Source organism: Carassius carassius, chromosome 7 (assembly GCF_963082965.1).
Source record: "Carassius carassius chromosome 7, fCarCar2.1, whole genome shotgun sequence".
NCBI classification, from domain to species: Eukaryota; Metazoa; Chordata; class Actinopteri; order Cypriniformes; family Cyprinidae; genus Carassius; species Carassius carassius.
In genome coordinates, this window is record NC_081761.1 from 12,319,517 (window position 1) to 12,336,486 (window position 16,970).

Sequence of the window (16,970 nt, forward strand, 5' to 3'; positions counted from 1 at the left end):
CTGGCAAGGAGGAGGAGGAGGGAGGGAAAACGAGGGAGACCGGGCGGAGAAAGAGAGAGAGAGAGAGAGAGAGAGTAATTAGCGCTAGTCTCTGTACCTGCCTCTCACTGACATAATCTTCACATTCCTCTGCAGTGAGGAAGAAAAAATCTGTTGGAATACTGAACCAGTCTTTAATGCCAAAGGTCAAAAACAAACTTTTCAGAAAACTATATATATATATATATAAGGAATGTTAAATCTTTAGAAACTGATAAAAAGAAAGAGCGTGTGTGTGTGTGTGGGTATGTGTCAGTCTATGTCTACAGCAGTTAGTACTGGGAAATGTTTTGTCTCACATCTTTCTCACCGGGCTGGTCCGAGCAACCTGTTCCTTTCTCTCTCTCTCTCTGTGTGTGTGTGTGTGTGTGCCTCAGAAACTCACCAAACCAGAATGCTTCCAGTTTCTCGGATTGGAAACGCTATCCTCCCTCAACCTGGAGACAGGCCAGAGCAGCATTCCACACACACACACACACACACACCTTAAACATACCAGAGCTCACCATCCCATTTGGTTTCTCTGATGTACACAAAAAAGGCATCAATGTGACACAAAGATGAACACACACTGTTTTTCATAGACCTCTGGGAATGAAAAAAAGGTTATCTTCAAAATAATAATTTCACCCATTTCACTGACCTCTAGCTTGTGTGTGTGTTAGTGTGTATTTCTAATTAAATTAATTTATAAAATGTGGTCGTACAGACACAAAAACTGTTATGTTTATTTTACTTTAATGTGACAGTTAATCATTACATGCACTTACTACAGTAATAACAGTAAATTATGCATAATTAAAACGAATAACGTAAAACCAAACAATAAACTTAACCATATAATATAATATGTATATACATACATATAATTCTTTTGAAGTTGTAAATTGAAATAAATAAATACATAAAACATATTGGAGAACATTTTAACAAGAAAATACTATTTCAGTCTCTCTACAAAATATCATTTTAACTGTTCAGTTCAATGTGTTGCCTTTATTATTTGTGAAATTTACTAGCAATTACTTTATTTCAGTGTACAGGATTGTAACTACATGAGAATTCTATTTTTTGGGGGTAAACTACCACTTTAATATCATTCAATAATATGCACCATTGTTTTCTCAGGCAAACAAATAGTTCATCTAATAACTAGTCACTGATTAGAATGGTTCACTAAACCATTGATTTCTTGACTAAGCTAGCAACAGAAAAATAAATGAACCAACCCCCATGTGTGAAATACAAGTCTCTGAGAAGAGTTCTATTTATTCTCACACACAGAAACGCCTTTCATACAATCAATGCATTTAACACACCTTCTTCTCTCTCAATAGACAGACAATGCAGAGAGAAAACAAGAGACATAGAGAGAGATCGGGAACACTTCCTCAATGTTGGATATGACAAAGGCTTGCAGGTGAATTTCACATAGGCAAAAGCAGCAGGAGTGGAAAAATTACATTCCTCATCTCTGGTTGCAGAGTCAGTGGGCATTACAGTGACACAGCAAAATTAACACGAAATAGACCAGGAACTTTATTTTATTTCATTTTATTATTTTAATTTTACTCCACTTTAAGGCATAAACAAGCTTCCATACATCTTAGTAAACAAACAACACATTTTAATCTAATACTGAACTTTAACATGAGTTGAAGTTGCATTACAAAAATGAATAAATGCAATCAAATGGTTATCTGAAGGGCGGATGTGTGCAGGCGTAATGCAACTGAGCCAAACTGATGAGTTAGAGATACTTTACCAATCCTAGAAATTCATAGAACAATGTCTGAAGAGAAAGACAGGTGGAGAGAAAAAGAAATGAAACATTTAAAGGAAAAGGAGAGGGAGAACATGTGGTAGGGTCAGTATGTTTTAATGAGCAGTTTTTGTTCTTTTACTGGGTGGATTTAAGACTCTCACCATTAGAATGTTAATCTGTTTAAAGCCAATCATACTCCTGCCTGAAGAGGGGGAGTACAATCACACACTTTCTCCCACACACACACACACACACTCATTATCATTCAGCCCAAAAACATACACACAATAAGTCATTTGCAGACCCAAAACATACATACACCACCCCTTAACCCAAAACACACACACACACACACACACACCCGGAGGAAATATGTATTGCTTCTAGGCAATGGAATTTTCAATTTAAGTTTAATTTACTCTACTGTTAAAAAGTTTTGGTTCTGTAACTGTTTTTAATGGTTTTGAATGAAGTCTCTTGCTCATCAAGGCTGCATTTATATCAATATAAATACAGTGAAAACAGTTAAATAGTAAAATGTAAAATAAAAAAATAACTGTTTTCTGTTTTCATACACTGTTTTTTTTTTCAAATAAAATACATTTGAAAGGTAGGAAAAACTCCTTTGAATTAAAATGGAAAGAGACAGCTGTGAAATATACATTTTGTATTTATTTATTTATCATACTGAAAGATTATACTGAACTTTTGATTGCAGAAATTGTTATCTTGGTACAACTAAGCAAATTTAAGATGTGTTATGTAAATTAACTAGGGTATTTTTCACCATATGAAAAAATTTAAAAAATAATAAAAAGTCTTTTTAAACATTTTCTTCCGATCATTGCTGTTTAGAAAAAAACAAAAATGTCTCGGTTACATATGGTAACCCTCGAACTCTTAAGGAGGGAACGGAGATGTCACGTTGGTGACCGATGAATTGGGATATCGCTTCGATAGACCAATCTACATTGAGTGTAAACTAAAGGAGCCAATGCATATTGGCATACAATTATTGCATCCAGCTGCCGCTGATCACAATGTGAGTGTACTAAGGCTGCAGGTGCAATGCATACCAGGTTTTCGCTGAGGAGCCGAGCATGTGACCCGGCGGCTCAGTGGTGGTACAGCAACCATAGCGATGAGACATGATTTCTCCATTACCTCCTTCAGGGAATGAGGGTTACCATACGTAACCGAGACGTTCCCTTTCAGTCGGTCACTCTAGACGTCACGTCGGTGACCAACGAATTGAGATCCCTACAAAAGCGCCATGGGTGCTGCCCCTTCCAGTGTCCTGTGCAAGCAGCCTGCGCCCCTATTTGATGTAGGCAGGGCTCTGAACAAGTAGTTTCACTCACCATTGTCAAAGCACTACAACACTAAGTGAGATTGGATAACACTGGGAAAACGTACCCACTCCACTGGGAACAGTGATGCTGCGGAAGGCCCATCCTTCCCAAAGGAGTTTTAAGCATCGCCGGACAGGCCAGGCGAGTACTTACAGACCAGGGAGGGGAGGCATGGTTCAACCTGCCGAGTGGAGGTGGTTATAAGACGCAACTGCTTCGCAACTGGTGATGTGGATATCAGCTCTTCATTTACCACAAACTTTCCTGCTTTAACAAAAGAAGAACAAAATAGCAAAGAGTATATTTTGACTGTATGCGGGTGACCTTGTCCTCTGGCTGCGCTTCTGAACTGTTATCAAACTGATCCCTCTTTGTCTCAGCCTTGCACAAACCTCATACATATAACTCTCAAACCCAGAGACGGGCTTACTAAAAAGTCAAACTTGTAGTAAAATAGATGGAACATCATCTGCAGTGCTGCATCTGAAAAGTAAACTTACAAGTAAACTCATAACAAAATACTGCATGAAAAAGTACATTTATAGGTGAATTTGTAGTATAACATATGTAACATAATAGACAATACTGCACCTAAAAAGTACTAGTATTTGTAGTAAAATAGCTATAATTGGCAATACTTTCATTGTTTTAAATAGTTTTGCTGAATATACTTTATTTTATTGAAACTGATTGATTGATATATTGAAATGTTATTGAATATGCGTGTGTATATACTGTATACATAATAAACAGACACAGCACACATATATTATGTAAACAAAAAAAGTTTATTTTGGATGTTATTAATTGCGATTAATCATTTGACAGCACTAGTAAAAAGTGGTAAAACAGGTCTAAAAAGTAAACTCACCTAATCAAAATTCTATCATGAAGAAAATAAGGCAACTGATGCAGTGCTGTTCATTAAAATACACAGGTAAGGATGGCGTATGTGTGTAAAGGGGATATTTGAGTTGTGTGTGGGGGATTGTGGGATGAAAGCAGGGCACGCGTGCTTAAACCTCTGCACTGTTAGAACAATCGCTCTCCTCTCCATCTCGACCCGCTTTTCAGATTAAGTTTATTGCACAAATTCCACATCAGCTTACAGCACAACGTCCAATCTAACGTTCTTAAAACACACTTCTGCTAAACCTAGTTTAAATGAAATTAGAATTCATACAGACAAACCCAAACCAACATTCAGAAAGCAAACCATTTTACTTTTATTTTGTCGCATTTACTTTTATCTTTGAGGATATGATAAAAGTTATTTTTTGTGAGATTTTGCAAATGTCTGGAGATCTTTTAGCAACTGTGTCCCCCGAGAATAGTTAAAATGTTCCTAAAGTTAGAAACACACAGAGAGGCATGGTGTGAGAGGGTTTCATTCCAGTAAATTGTCCTGTTTTGTGTGTAAATGAGTGCTCAGGCCCAGCTGACACAACACTGAACATTCTGAGATAACACAAGCCTTGCTTCTTCCTCCAATCACTTTCACAAAGCCATCTAGTGGTATACAAAGCAACTCACTTTTCATACTTTTCAAGTTCCAGTTATTGAGTTTAAAAGTTTCTCTATAATGACCTTAATAACATGAATAATCTTTGTACAGATGTTTTTTCTTCTCAAACATTTCCTCTGTATAGGACACACAGTAAATCTTTAAATATGGCTAGGAAAACACTAGAAAGCCCGATTTAAAAGGACAGATCAGCCCAAAATTTAAACTCTGTCCTCATTTACCCACCCTCGTGTCAATCTAAACTTATTTGACTTTCTTTCTTTAAAAAAAATATTTTGTGAGTGTTTTTTTTTAATATAACGAAAGTCAATGGTAACCAAAACTGTTATCTTTAATAAACAAATATTATTTTGTTTTTATATTTCACAAAAGTCAAACAAGTCTGAAATGACATGACTGTGAGCAAATCATAAATTAAATATACTTTTAAGTTCATTTCAATACTAACATAACAGAACAAGGTGCCACATTAATTGTAAGCATAAATCTATTGTTTAATGAAATGAAAATAGTTTTCATTTGTTTAGAAAATACAACAAACGTTTTCAAGGTAAAAATATTGTGACATTTATCACACTCTTCATTGCCATATGACTTTATTTTGTGAATTTATACATGGTATAATACTGGTACTATTTAATCTTTTACACAAATATGAAGAATTTGAAAAGTTCCCTGAACCTTGTGCCACTTTTTTTTTTTTTCTAAAGGCAGTCCAGCAAACTGGTCTTTCATTCTCTAGTTCAGTTCAGTTGTTGCTTTTTACAAAGTAACTAGATTTTAGCAACAGTATAGCAGGTTCTAGCAATGCTTGTCAGCAGTTTCCATTAGAAACAGTTTTCTGTTCTTCTTCTTGTGCCGTTAAAAACTTCACTGATTATTATTTTTTTAATCCTTTCACTGTGTTGATCATTTTTTGCTGATCATCAACACTGATCATCATGGATATACTGTACTTCTGAGGCAGCCAAGGCAAAGCTCACATTGGTCACATTAGGGTTCAGAGGCCAAACCAGCAGCAAACTCCACCAAAGTAGGTGTAGGTCTTCCAGACATTCCTTTTCTCAGGTATGGAACGTCATCATTATTGGTCATGACTCTGGCAATGTCGAGATCAGCCCAATGATCAGCTGTCACAAACTTTTTTCAGGAAGGCTGCGGCAGTGCAGGCGCCGCCTGAACTGTGAGGTCATAGACCAGTTCAGTGTTATGGCAACCAAAAACAAGCACAGTTATTACTAAAGCATACACAACACATACGCTGCTGTCCAAAAGTTTGGAGTTGGTAAGAATTTGAAATGTTTCTGAAAGAAGTCTCTCAATAGCCTTTAGTTCACATAACAACCCAGTCAAAAAAACATGATCTGCTACTTCCAGTTGAACTAGAGGGTGCAAACATATTAAAAATAATTAAACAATGTGTGAAATAGCATGTGTGGGTGTTCATATGTACCGGCTATATTTTCCAATGTTGTTCAGATCTGCCAGTGGGCTCTGCCAGTTTGGTGTAATGCTGAAACAGTGGCATCCTCCACACCCTGTCAGTAACAATGCTTGCCTAGGAGTATACAAAAAACATATGAAGACATTAGTTTCCACAAAGCCTACAATATGATAGAACAATGCCAATGAAGAATGGTATTCAAGTAATTTTGACATTCAGATGAGAGTGACGTTGCACATTACCTTATGCAGCCGCTCCCACAGCCAATCAGAGTTATTAAACACGCCTGCAGCAGCAGAGCCTAAGGCCACATCCATGGCACCCGCCAGAGGAACAAAGACAGAGAGAAACCATTAATATGAGTCTATGTTTATTTGAAAGCATCAATGCAGCTTGTGTGATGGTACCTGTAAGTGTAGCAACATTGATTATTGCTCTGGGCTTGAAACTGTGAGCTTAACACAGAATATAAACCAAATTTTATAGAAATAAAATAAAGAAAAATTAGGCTAACTAAGCCAATGTGTTATTTAATATAGATCTTTATATATGATCACATTATAAATGTACAGTTTATTATTTTTTTCTTTTATTCAGCAAGGACACAAGAATGATAAAAAGTGACAGTAAACACCTTTAAATCTTTACAAAAATGTTATATTAAATACTATTCTTTTAAACGTTAAGCAAAAATGTTTCACAATTTCTAAAAAACAATTTATCACTGTTAACACTGTTGTTAACACTGTTGATAATAAAGACTTTAAAGACTCCTGGAAAAACTCAGGATAACTTTTTTTTAATACTAATTACATTTGATGCAGATGTCAAAAAGTAATACATGGTATCTATGTGCATATTGGTACAATATGTGCAAGAGGAGAATACCTGAATGGTTTTGCGATTTTTGGCACGGACAAAATCACCCGGTTTGTTTGCTTTTCCACTAGGCATGTTTTCACAGAGTGGTGCCAAACCTGAAATAAGAAACATGATGTTAGTTTGCGTGTCAACGGTTGCAGTGGACAGTCTCTAGTGCAGTGGACAGACTGATGATATTGATGGGGAGCTTCAAAGCTGCTGCTGTCATGATAGCAGAATACACAGTGGCTGCTCCACCCATATCTGCTTTAATGGCATCCATGCCTGAAGAAGGTTTCAGAGAGATTTCACCACTGGAATGAGACAGACATACCAATTATCTGCTTCAAATTCACAACCACTGATGTTTTAGGTTCTGATGTAGTTACCTGTCAAAGGTGATTCCTTTTTTCTCACCAACACAAGATGAGGTGGTGCAGAGTCTAAAGTGCCTTTGTAATGCAGCTCAAGAAAGATAGAGGACTCCTCTGAGCCTTTAGACACACTTAGAAAAGCATCCATTTGCTCACTCTCAATCCAAGACTGAGCCCTTAAAAATGAGAGAGAGAAACAAACACAGAAAAGTGTGTTGCTTTGTCATTAATGAAAAGATGACAGAACTTTGACACTACCTCTTGTGGACAGCAACTTTGTGAGTAAATTAAGGGTGAGAGCTTCTGCTCTATAGTTTTTACGAACACTATGGGAGTTATGTGTTTGGCTGGAGCTTACATTAGTTGTCTGGCCAGGTTCTGCCCATCTCCATACAAAACACCTTTCTGTCATGCTGCTGATCGTGACAGGGACCTTCTTCTTGGTTTTAAGCTCATCATACTCAAAAAGCCCGAGCACAGCGCCCTCTGCTGCTGACTGGTCATCTACACAAGGGTTCACCTCACACGAGCTACCTCCAGCTTCCTGCAGCCCACTGTATAAACACAGGAAAACTTTTTAGGGTAATTTTAAATACTGCATTAAAAAAAACTGCGTTCTTAACTTTCCAATAGATGTATTGTGAAAAAAAAATACTTGAATGAAACTCACACATATGTATTTTTCTAAATTTCCACAAGAATACAATTACATTATGCATTACAGTACAGATTCCCCCCCCCCCCTTTTTAATAGAAAGCAGAAAGAACAACCTTTAAAGCTCATTCTTTCTTAACTGTATTTATGCAAAATCTAATTTCTTTAGTTTTTAGGGTGAACTACACTAACAGTAAAACGTTTTTGGACAGCAAGATTTTTAATGTTTTTTTTTTTTTTAAGTATTCTCTTTTGCTCACCAAGCCTGCATATATATATATATATATATATATATATATATATATATATATATATATATATATATATATATATATATATATATATGTGTGTGTGTTATGTATATGTACATTTTCCCCGTGATTTCAAAGCATTTTAGCACCATTACTCCAGTCAAATTATCTTTCAGGAATCATTCTAATATTCTGATTTGTTGCTCAAAAAAAATATTGTTATTATTATTGTTGAAAACAGCGGAGTATAATTTCTTTTTAGGTTTCCTTGATGAATAGAAAGTTCAGAAGATCAGCATTTATCTGAAATAGAAATATTTTGTAACATTATAAATATAATCTCTTTTGATTAAAATATGCATCCTTGCTAAATAAAAGTATTAATTTCTATAATTTCACAATGTTATGATAAATATAAATGAATACATAATAATAATAATAATAATACATATGATGAATTAAATATACTAACTTCAAGCTTTTGAATGGTATAGTGTAGCATGTTACAAAAGTGTTTTATTTTAAATAAATGCTGATCTTTTCTGATATAAAAACAGACTCAACCGTGATTCAAGGAGATAAATCAGAGAAAGCCTCAGGAGGTTAAAACGGGGTCGCTGTGTCCATTTCTTTTGGTTAAAACTCTCACACAAGCGCAGCTATTGACGTCAACAAAAGACGACATTTTATTCCAAAATAAAAGTCATAAAACTTAAATCATTTTTTTAAGTCATAAAATTTAAGGGACATTGGAACCTGCTTTGCCATCTGTATTTTAAAATAAAACATCTCTGAAAGGAACTAATGTTTAATTAAATTCAACGAGCCTTATTTCTATTTAACATGAAATTGAAACAATGACAAAAATCTGCGTGATGTATTATTTCATATCATAAACCATAAAAAAGTTAAAACCAGCATGCTTAGTTCTAAATTTTACATATTTTAATCTTAGAAGATCACACAAGACATTTAATTGAAATGAATGAATGAAAAAAAATGGAATATTGTGTTTACATTTGACAGTTCAATTAATAATATCTGCAAACAACCGGAGTACTGGTTTGTTGGCTCCTTATGCAATTTTAAATTTGTAATTAAATGTTTATTTTGCTATTAAAAAGTCTGATTAGTCTCATTAAACATTGTTCTTTGTACGCCACTTCACTGTACCTTTTATTACTAGGCAATTAAAGTATGCTTGCAGCCAAAAGGTAACACTTAAATAAAATCATGTACAAAATTGTGCAATTGGTCCACGAAGAATAGGCATAGCGCACCAGTATTTAACTTTTTCAAGAAGTGCGCACATTCTTTGCACACTCTGCGCATGACTTCGACTGCTGGTGTGAAGTAGGCTTGGCCTAAATGTTTTCATCCTGTTCGAAACCGAGAGCAACCGCGAACCGCCGCTGATCGAATGTAAAAGAAAACGAGAAGTCTACGCTGATAATGTATTTATCGTTACGACCACCGAGTTAACGCATTTTAAAGCGTTCCAGATTTTGCGGCGACCGGGAGGAGCTTCCGCTACGCGTCGCGTGTCACTAGGCCCTCTGACCCACATTCGCGAGACCGCTCGTTCGAGGAAGTGCGCGCATGAAATTCAGCATTGCATTTCTAGTTATTGCACCGATTATTCAACGCAGCGCTGCATTGTGATCTCGGAGCCAAGGAGATTATATCAGACAGGCACCTGTGTGGATGTGAGTGTCTTTTTCTGTAGGTACCACATTTATTTATGTTGATAAAGGCGGTAGTTCCGCGATCCATTTGCTGGTGTGCACGAGGAAAAATCTCTTTAAGTTTAGATGTAGCTGTTTATGCACTGACGTGACATTTAATTTTTCTTTATGACATACTCGTTTGGTTCAGTTTGAATGTTTTCTTACAACGCCAGTGTCCTTGTTTGGCGGATTTGACTGATGTAAATGAATGATCGGTATGTTTGTTATTACAGCTGTTGTGGTTGCAGTTTCCATGTAATTATTGGGTTGAAGTGGAATGATGAGCATAATGTTCGAGGGTTGAGATGCTTTTCTAACTTGCATACTTTGAAATAAACTTCATTAGAGACTTTTAAATTCAGTAATGATTTGGTCTGATGCTGAGTGAACCAGCAAGTGAAAATGTAGTAAAAGTTTGAATATATCCTACATCCTTTGTAAAGTAAATATAAAGATATTTATGTCAAGTAAGCGTTCATGTGGCCCCGAGCTGTAGCAAGAACAGAGTCATAGAAACAATATTAAACTACTTGCACTATTAATTCACCATAATTAATCCAATGTTTTGTGTCCACAGGCTTTCACATTGGCGGGACCTCTTCATATGTCTTCCCAATGCAACAGGTTTTTTAACCCCAGACTGATCCATGAGACTGCATTATCATGAGCTCCAGAGACAGGTAGAGCTCAAAATATACACAACATTACGTACACACCATTGTTCAAAAGATCAGGTTCAGCTAGATTTTTTTTATGTTTTGTTTTGTAAAAAGACTCAAGCCAGGCTGAATTTCGTGACTTTTAAAGTACAGTAAAAACTGTAATATTATTGCATTTTAAAATAACCGTTTTTTAGTGTAATATATAAAAAAAATGTAATTTAGTCCTGTGATAGCAAAACTGAATTGTCAGCATCCATTTCTCCAGTCTTCAGTGTTACATTATCCTTCAGCTATCATTAGATATACTAAATGGGTGTTCAAGAAACACTTCTTATCAATATTTAAAAATGATGTTTTTGCTGGAATAATACTTTTGGGGAAACCGTGATACTGTTTTTCATGATTCTTCGATGAATAGAAAGTTCAAAAGAGCATCATTGAAATTATAATATGAATCTTTCATTTCTGTAATGTTATAGATTTATTTGTCAGATTTGGTCAATTTAATGCATCCTTGTTGAATTAAGGTATTAATTCTTTCCCCAAACATTTAAATGGTACTTAAAAAATAATGTAGATGCTTTAGTAGCACAACAGAAAATGTAGCTAGATATAATTAATGTATGAATCAATGCATGCATATATCTACAACCTGCTTATTAAAATGTAATTACAATTTTATATTCACCCATGCATTGTCAGTGTTCCACTTTCTGCATTTACATATTAAAGAAATACAGTAGGAGTTTATCGTCAGCCTTAGTCTATTTTTAGAAGGACATGGCTTCTCTGTTTCTTTTTCTCTGCAGTAGTATACAAAAAAATAAAAATAAAAAAGCATCCAATGACAGACATGTAACTGTATTACAGAAAAAAAGAATGGTTTTCCATCACACAGAGAATAAATGCATGTCCTATTTTAGGGTTGATTGTAGTGTTTTTGATGGGCTGATGGAGGAAGAAGAGAAAGATAAGGCAAAACAGTTACATTAAACAATTGCTGTTTTTGTTGTTCTGAAATGAACATTTAAATATTAAAGGGGTCATATGATATTGCTAAAAAGAACATTATTTGGTGTAATGCAATGTGTTTATACGGTTTAAGGGTTTTTTCCACATACTGTACATTATTGTTGCTCCTCTATGCCCCGCCTTTCTGAAATACAGAATTTTTGAAGGGAAAAAAATCATTAGGCTTCTCCTGTAAGAAAAAAAAAAAAAGTTGTTTTATGCATTCAAATAATTATACATGTTAAAACAGAATTTGGTAACAATAAAAAATATGGTGATAAAAAATAAAAAATTTCATCGGGCTTCAAACATGTAAGTTTTGTTAAACTTTTATTAAATTGAGATGTGAAAATGTATAAGTTTCATGATTTTAATTAATTAGACTTGCTTTATGATTAATAAACTTCAATTTAACTATTAAAAAGGAGTGGAGAAAAAATTCAATGGAAAAAAACAGAATCCAGAAAAATTTAAACGGAAATAACTTTTATAAAGAATATCTCTTTGGATTTGAAACTTTAGTCTTTGCAGCTATACAGATCTTCTTCATGCACCAAGAGCTTGTAATACTCCAAATGGAAAGAATTTTTTTTTAATCGCTTCATATAGCCCCTTTAACTTATGAAATATTATTGTAATAGAAATGCGTACAAACATAGAGATCACATATTTGTGATAATAAAATGGTCCCAACTCGTAGAATACAACAAGAAAGTCTTACTTCTAGACATGAGTATTTGTATGTGAACACCACAAGATGTATTGCATTGCTATTAAAATGCAAGCATTTTTCTAAGTTTACAGTTCCCAACATTTGAACTGGCCTTATTAATATGGCTTATGTTGTTCACTGTTCTCATGAGCCATAAAAAGAATAATTGGAAATGTCAATATCATGAATGCATCATAAAACACGCTAACTTGTTTAAAAGCTCTATTTTTTTTTTTAAGTTATGCTTGCATGCTTTTGCTGTTGGTCTAAAGGTTAATGTTTACAGTAGTACTTTTCTTCCAGCAAGTGATATGTTTATCGTGAATAGCATTTTCAGCCTTCTCTAATGCTTTGTTTTCTCAACTTTGTTATCTTCAATCACAGAGTTTCGAGAAATAAGTCAGAGAAGAAAAGGCGAGACCAGTTCAATGTCCTCATTAAAGAACTTGGCACCATGTTGCCTGGAAATACACGCAAGATGGACAAGTCTACGATATTGCAGAAAAGCATAGACTACCTGTGCAGGCACAAAGGTGGGGCAAATAATTACTGGAATAATTGGAGATTTGTATTATTGTTTTGCCATAGTACCCATGCACACAGTAGATGTGTGTGATGGGCTCTAATGCTCAACTGCTGTTGTTGCTTAAAAAAAAAAAAAAATATATATATATATATATATATATATATATATATATATATATACAGTTGGCATGTGATTTACATCCAAGTGGAATGCTGTAATTTATCACATGAAAAGCTGTAATCTTGATTTATTATGCAGCTTTAATGTCATGCCGCTCATGCAGTTTCTGCAGTATCTGTGTTGTGAGCCATATGCTAATTTTCTGTATGCATTGTATACCTGGATGACCTACAAAAATGCCAAAAGTGTGCAGTAAAAATCACATCATACTGCACAGAATCCCACAATGCAATATGCTTAACCCCAACTCCAGATACACAGTTTATATCACCAGTGTATTTCAGTATCTTCCAGATGTTTTATTTTCTAAGTTAAATGTATACATTTAGTAATAACTGTACTTCAGTCTTGAATTAAATAATTAGTTCACTTCTAGAATGAAAAAGTCCTTATAAATTTACTCACCCCCATATCATCCAAGATGTTCATGTCTTTCTTCCTTCAGTCGAAAGAAATTAAGTCTTTTGAGGATAATATTGCAGCATTTTTCTCCACATAATGGACCTCAATAGGACCCAATGGGTTGAAGTTCCAAATTGAAGTTTTAGTGCTGCTTCAAAAGGCTCTACATGATCTTCTACATGAAACTTAATTTTTAAAAAATTTATATACTTATCCATAAATGCTCGTCTTGCAAGAACTTGACTTCGTGTGTTACATAATCACTTTAGAAAGGTCATGCGTGACATTGGCGGTACCAATGTACCAACCCAGTGTTTACAAATCAAACATGCACAGAATATCAAATGCCCTTTACAAAAAAAAAGAGGATAAAATGAGAAGTTTTTCGCACTACCCAACCTTTTTTAACTGAAGTGCACAGACAAAAAAAACTTAACCACGTGACATCTAAATTTATTATTTTTTTTTTTTAGAAAATGACCAATTGTTTAACTAGACCCCTATTCCTCGGCTGGGATTATGTAGAGCCCTTTGAAGCTGCAATAATGACCTTCAGCCAGTTGACTCCCATTGAAGTCCACTATATGGAGAAAAATTTTGGATGGTTTTCCTAAAAAAAACTTTCTTTTTTTTTTTCAACATGAAGATCTTGGATGATGTAGTATAATGGGGTAAAGTGACCACAAAGCAGCATACTACTGCAGTATTTTATGTGAAAACAATTATTTGAATATATTTCATGATATTACTGTTTTTCTTCAAATAAGTGCAGCCTTGGTGAGCATAAGAAACTTCTGAAAGGTAACTTGATTAGAGCCAAAAACTTGTAAAATGTGGTGTAGTCTCTAAGCAACTGAGACATGCAGATCCTAGGAAAACAGTTTCTAAGGAATCGTTTGTGTTCAAATGCAGAAATTGCTGCACAGTCTGAGTCAAGTGAGATCAAGCAAGATTGGAAACCCCCATTTCTTAGCAACGAGGAGTTTACACAGCTGATGCTAGAGGTATGACCCTGCTTTGGGCAATATGTGTGTTTGTATTTCTGTTTCTTCCTAATAAAAAATGAGTGCATCCTCATTCACGTTTAATATTTTACATTTTTCACCCATCACTTGGTTTATGGATTGCAGCTGTTTTAGTTATGTGTTTTTACGTTTTTTTTAAGGCGCTGGATGGGTTTTTCATAGTGATGCTGACAGATGGCAACATCATTTACTCCTCAGAAAGTGTAACTTCTCTACTTGAGCATTTGCCGGTAAGTGAGAGTTGGCAAATTGATTGTAGTCTATTTAAAGATTTCTTTTGGTCTTGGAATTGCAACATTTTATGTGTCTTACATTCATATATAATTGTGTTTGTTTCAGTCGGACCTGGTGGATCAGAACCTTTTAAACTTTCTGCCAGTGGGGGAGCACAAAGAAGTCTATAAAGTGCTTTCCTCACACCCAGACATTGAAAACCTCAACTCTGATTACTTCAAATGTGAGCAATATCAATTATATTACTTTTTAATGTTTCTATTTGTTGTTGTTTTTTCAGTTTTAGGTTTAGTAATTTCATTACTTCAACTTTTTTTCTGCTAGTTTCAAAGGCAGCATTCCTAATTTTCATTTAAGTTTTTCATATATTTAGATTTGATTTAATATCAGATTTATTTAAATTCAAGAAAATTATCATTAACAGTTTTAATTTTAGTTCACGGTTAACCCATTTTAAATAAATTAACTTATATTAATAATAATGTATATTGAATTAAATAAAATGATTCAATAACGTTCTTCCTTTTTATTTTTGTATATTTAAGGTTTTTACTTTGCACTTGAAACCTTTTAGTTCTACTTGACAGCAATTGCTGTTTGGCTGAAATTAATGTTAATTTCATTAAAATTACCATTTAAGTTTTTGAAGCAAATCAGTGAGATATAGATATATAGTGAATTTGTCACTTACTAGTCCTGTCCTGATTCCCACTGAGATGGTAAAAATTACTCTGTGCCGATGTCTGCTTCCTCAGGATATTTTCACTGTCATTTTCACTTTATACAAGAGGGATTTTAATTTATATTGTCATGTCTAATGTTTTTTCGTTGTTGTTCGTTTGTCTCAGGCAAGAACCAGATGGAGTTTTGTTGTCACATGCTCAGAGGTCCTGTGGATCCCAAAAAACCGCCTGTGTATGAATATGTCAAGTTTATTGGCAACTTTAAGTCACTCGCCAACAGTAAGTATTTATTTTCCTCTTGATTTAAACTGACTAAATACTCGACCATATGTTAACTGTATTTGTTACTGCTCAAAGGAAAACACATGGACAGCCAATTTCCTTTAACACAAATCTCCACTTTGAATGCTCTCCCAGTGCCTCTTGCAACCCGAAATGGCCTTGAGGGAATTTTACAGCACACGTTGCAGCCGGCCTTCGACGATAAAGTCTGTTTTATTGCGACTGTGAGGCTCGCCAAACCCCAATTCATCAAAGTAAGCTAATAATCAATCAGAAAATCCAGAGCAAAAATAGATCTCCATTACAAAAACTCTCTCTAAAAGCAAGCAATCAACCATAGGCCGGCATCATAACAAAGCATTACTAGCAAAAGCATTCTAATATTGACCTGTTTGTTGTTATTGATTGTGTACAGGAGATGTGCATGGTGGAGGAGCCCAATGAAGAATTTACGTCTCGACACAGTCTGGAGTGGAAATTCCTTTTATTAGATCACAGGTGTTCACACAGTTTCCCTTTCTTCATGTTTGTAATGTCCAGTTTTTCCTTCAGTGAGTTATCTGTGTGTTCTTGTGTTACAGAGCACCTCCTATCATTGGCTATATGCCCTTTGAGGTGTTGGGAACATCAGGCTATGACTATTATCACGTAGATGACTTGCATTCACTGGCCAAATGCCATGAGCATTGTGAGTTTAAAACAAACAAACATCTATTTGAAACTTACATTTGGTGCCAGATTCTTCATATGTCTCTCTCTTATTCTCTGTCTGCTTGCAGTAATGCAGTTTGGTAAAGGGAAATCGTGTTATTATCGCTTTTTAACTAAAGGGCAGCAGTGGATTTGGCTCCAGACTAACTACTACATCACCTATCACCAGTGGAACTCACGACCAGAGTTTATCGTTTGCACGCACACGGTTGTGAGGTACATGGATGACCACACAAACCGAGAAGATACCGATAGTGACTTTGCTTCTGTTTTTATTTTGAATTGTTTTTATTTTTGTCTGTAGTTATGCTGAGGTGCGCACAAAGCAGAGAAGAGAGATGGGTATAGAGGAATCTCCCCCTGAGCAGGCCGGAGATAAGGTGAAATGATTCTGAGATAGTAACCTCTCAGAAATATGACACTAATGTGGTATAATGTACATGCTTTAGAATGGCTTATCTAAGAGAGACTTGGATAAAGTTTATTCCCTGCAGTGGTGAAAAATGTCTGTTTATCAAATGTGAGGTTATCAGTATTGATGGTTAACTG

General features: G+C 35.0%; 1 protein-coding gene and 1 pseudogene across 3 annotated transcripts in view; one reads left to right on the plus strand and one right to left on the minus strand.

The window, feature by feature from the left end:
• Nucleotides 1–5,258: 5,258 nt before the first annotated feature.
• Nucleotides 5,259–8,034, minus strand: LOC132143278 (cytosol aminopeptidase-like; annotated as a pseudogene).
• A 1,542-nt stretch (nt 8,035–9,576) lies between these two features.
• Nucleotides 9,577–16,970, plus strand: part of LOC132143552 (circadian locomoter output cycles protein kaput-like) — a 20,319-nt gene continuing 12,925 nt past the window's right edge. For all 3 annotated transcript variants that reach the window (XM_059553873.1, XM_059553874.1, XM_059553876.1), the window contains exons 1-13: nt 9,577–9,688; nt 9,761–9,972; nt 10,571–10,673; nt 12,763–12,911; nt 14,399–14,490; nt 14,652–14,741; nt 14,851–14,968; nt 15,594–15,707; nt 15,846–15,964; nt 16,126–16,208; nt 16,292–16,398; nt 16,490–16,637; nt 16,726–16,801. In XM_059553873.1, coding sequence (XP_059409856.1) covers nt 10,657–10,673; nt 12,763–12,911; nt 14,399–14,490; nt 14,652–14,741; nt 14,851–14,968; nt 15,594–15,707; nt 15,846–15,964; nt 16,126–16,208; nt 16,292–16,398; nt 16,490–16,637; nt 16,726–16,801 — 1,113 coding nt within the window. In that variant the 5' untranslated portion in view covers nt 9,577–9,688; nt 9,761–9,972; nt 10,571–10,656. The remainder of the gene's footprint in view (nt 9,689–9,760; nt 9,973–10,570; nt 10,674–12,762; nt 12,912–14,398; nt 14,491–14,651; nt 14,742–14,850; nt 14,969–15,593; nt 15,708–15,845; nt 15,965–16,125; nt 16,209–16,291; nt 16,399–16,489; nt 16,638–16,725; nt 16,802–16,970) is intronic.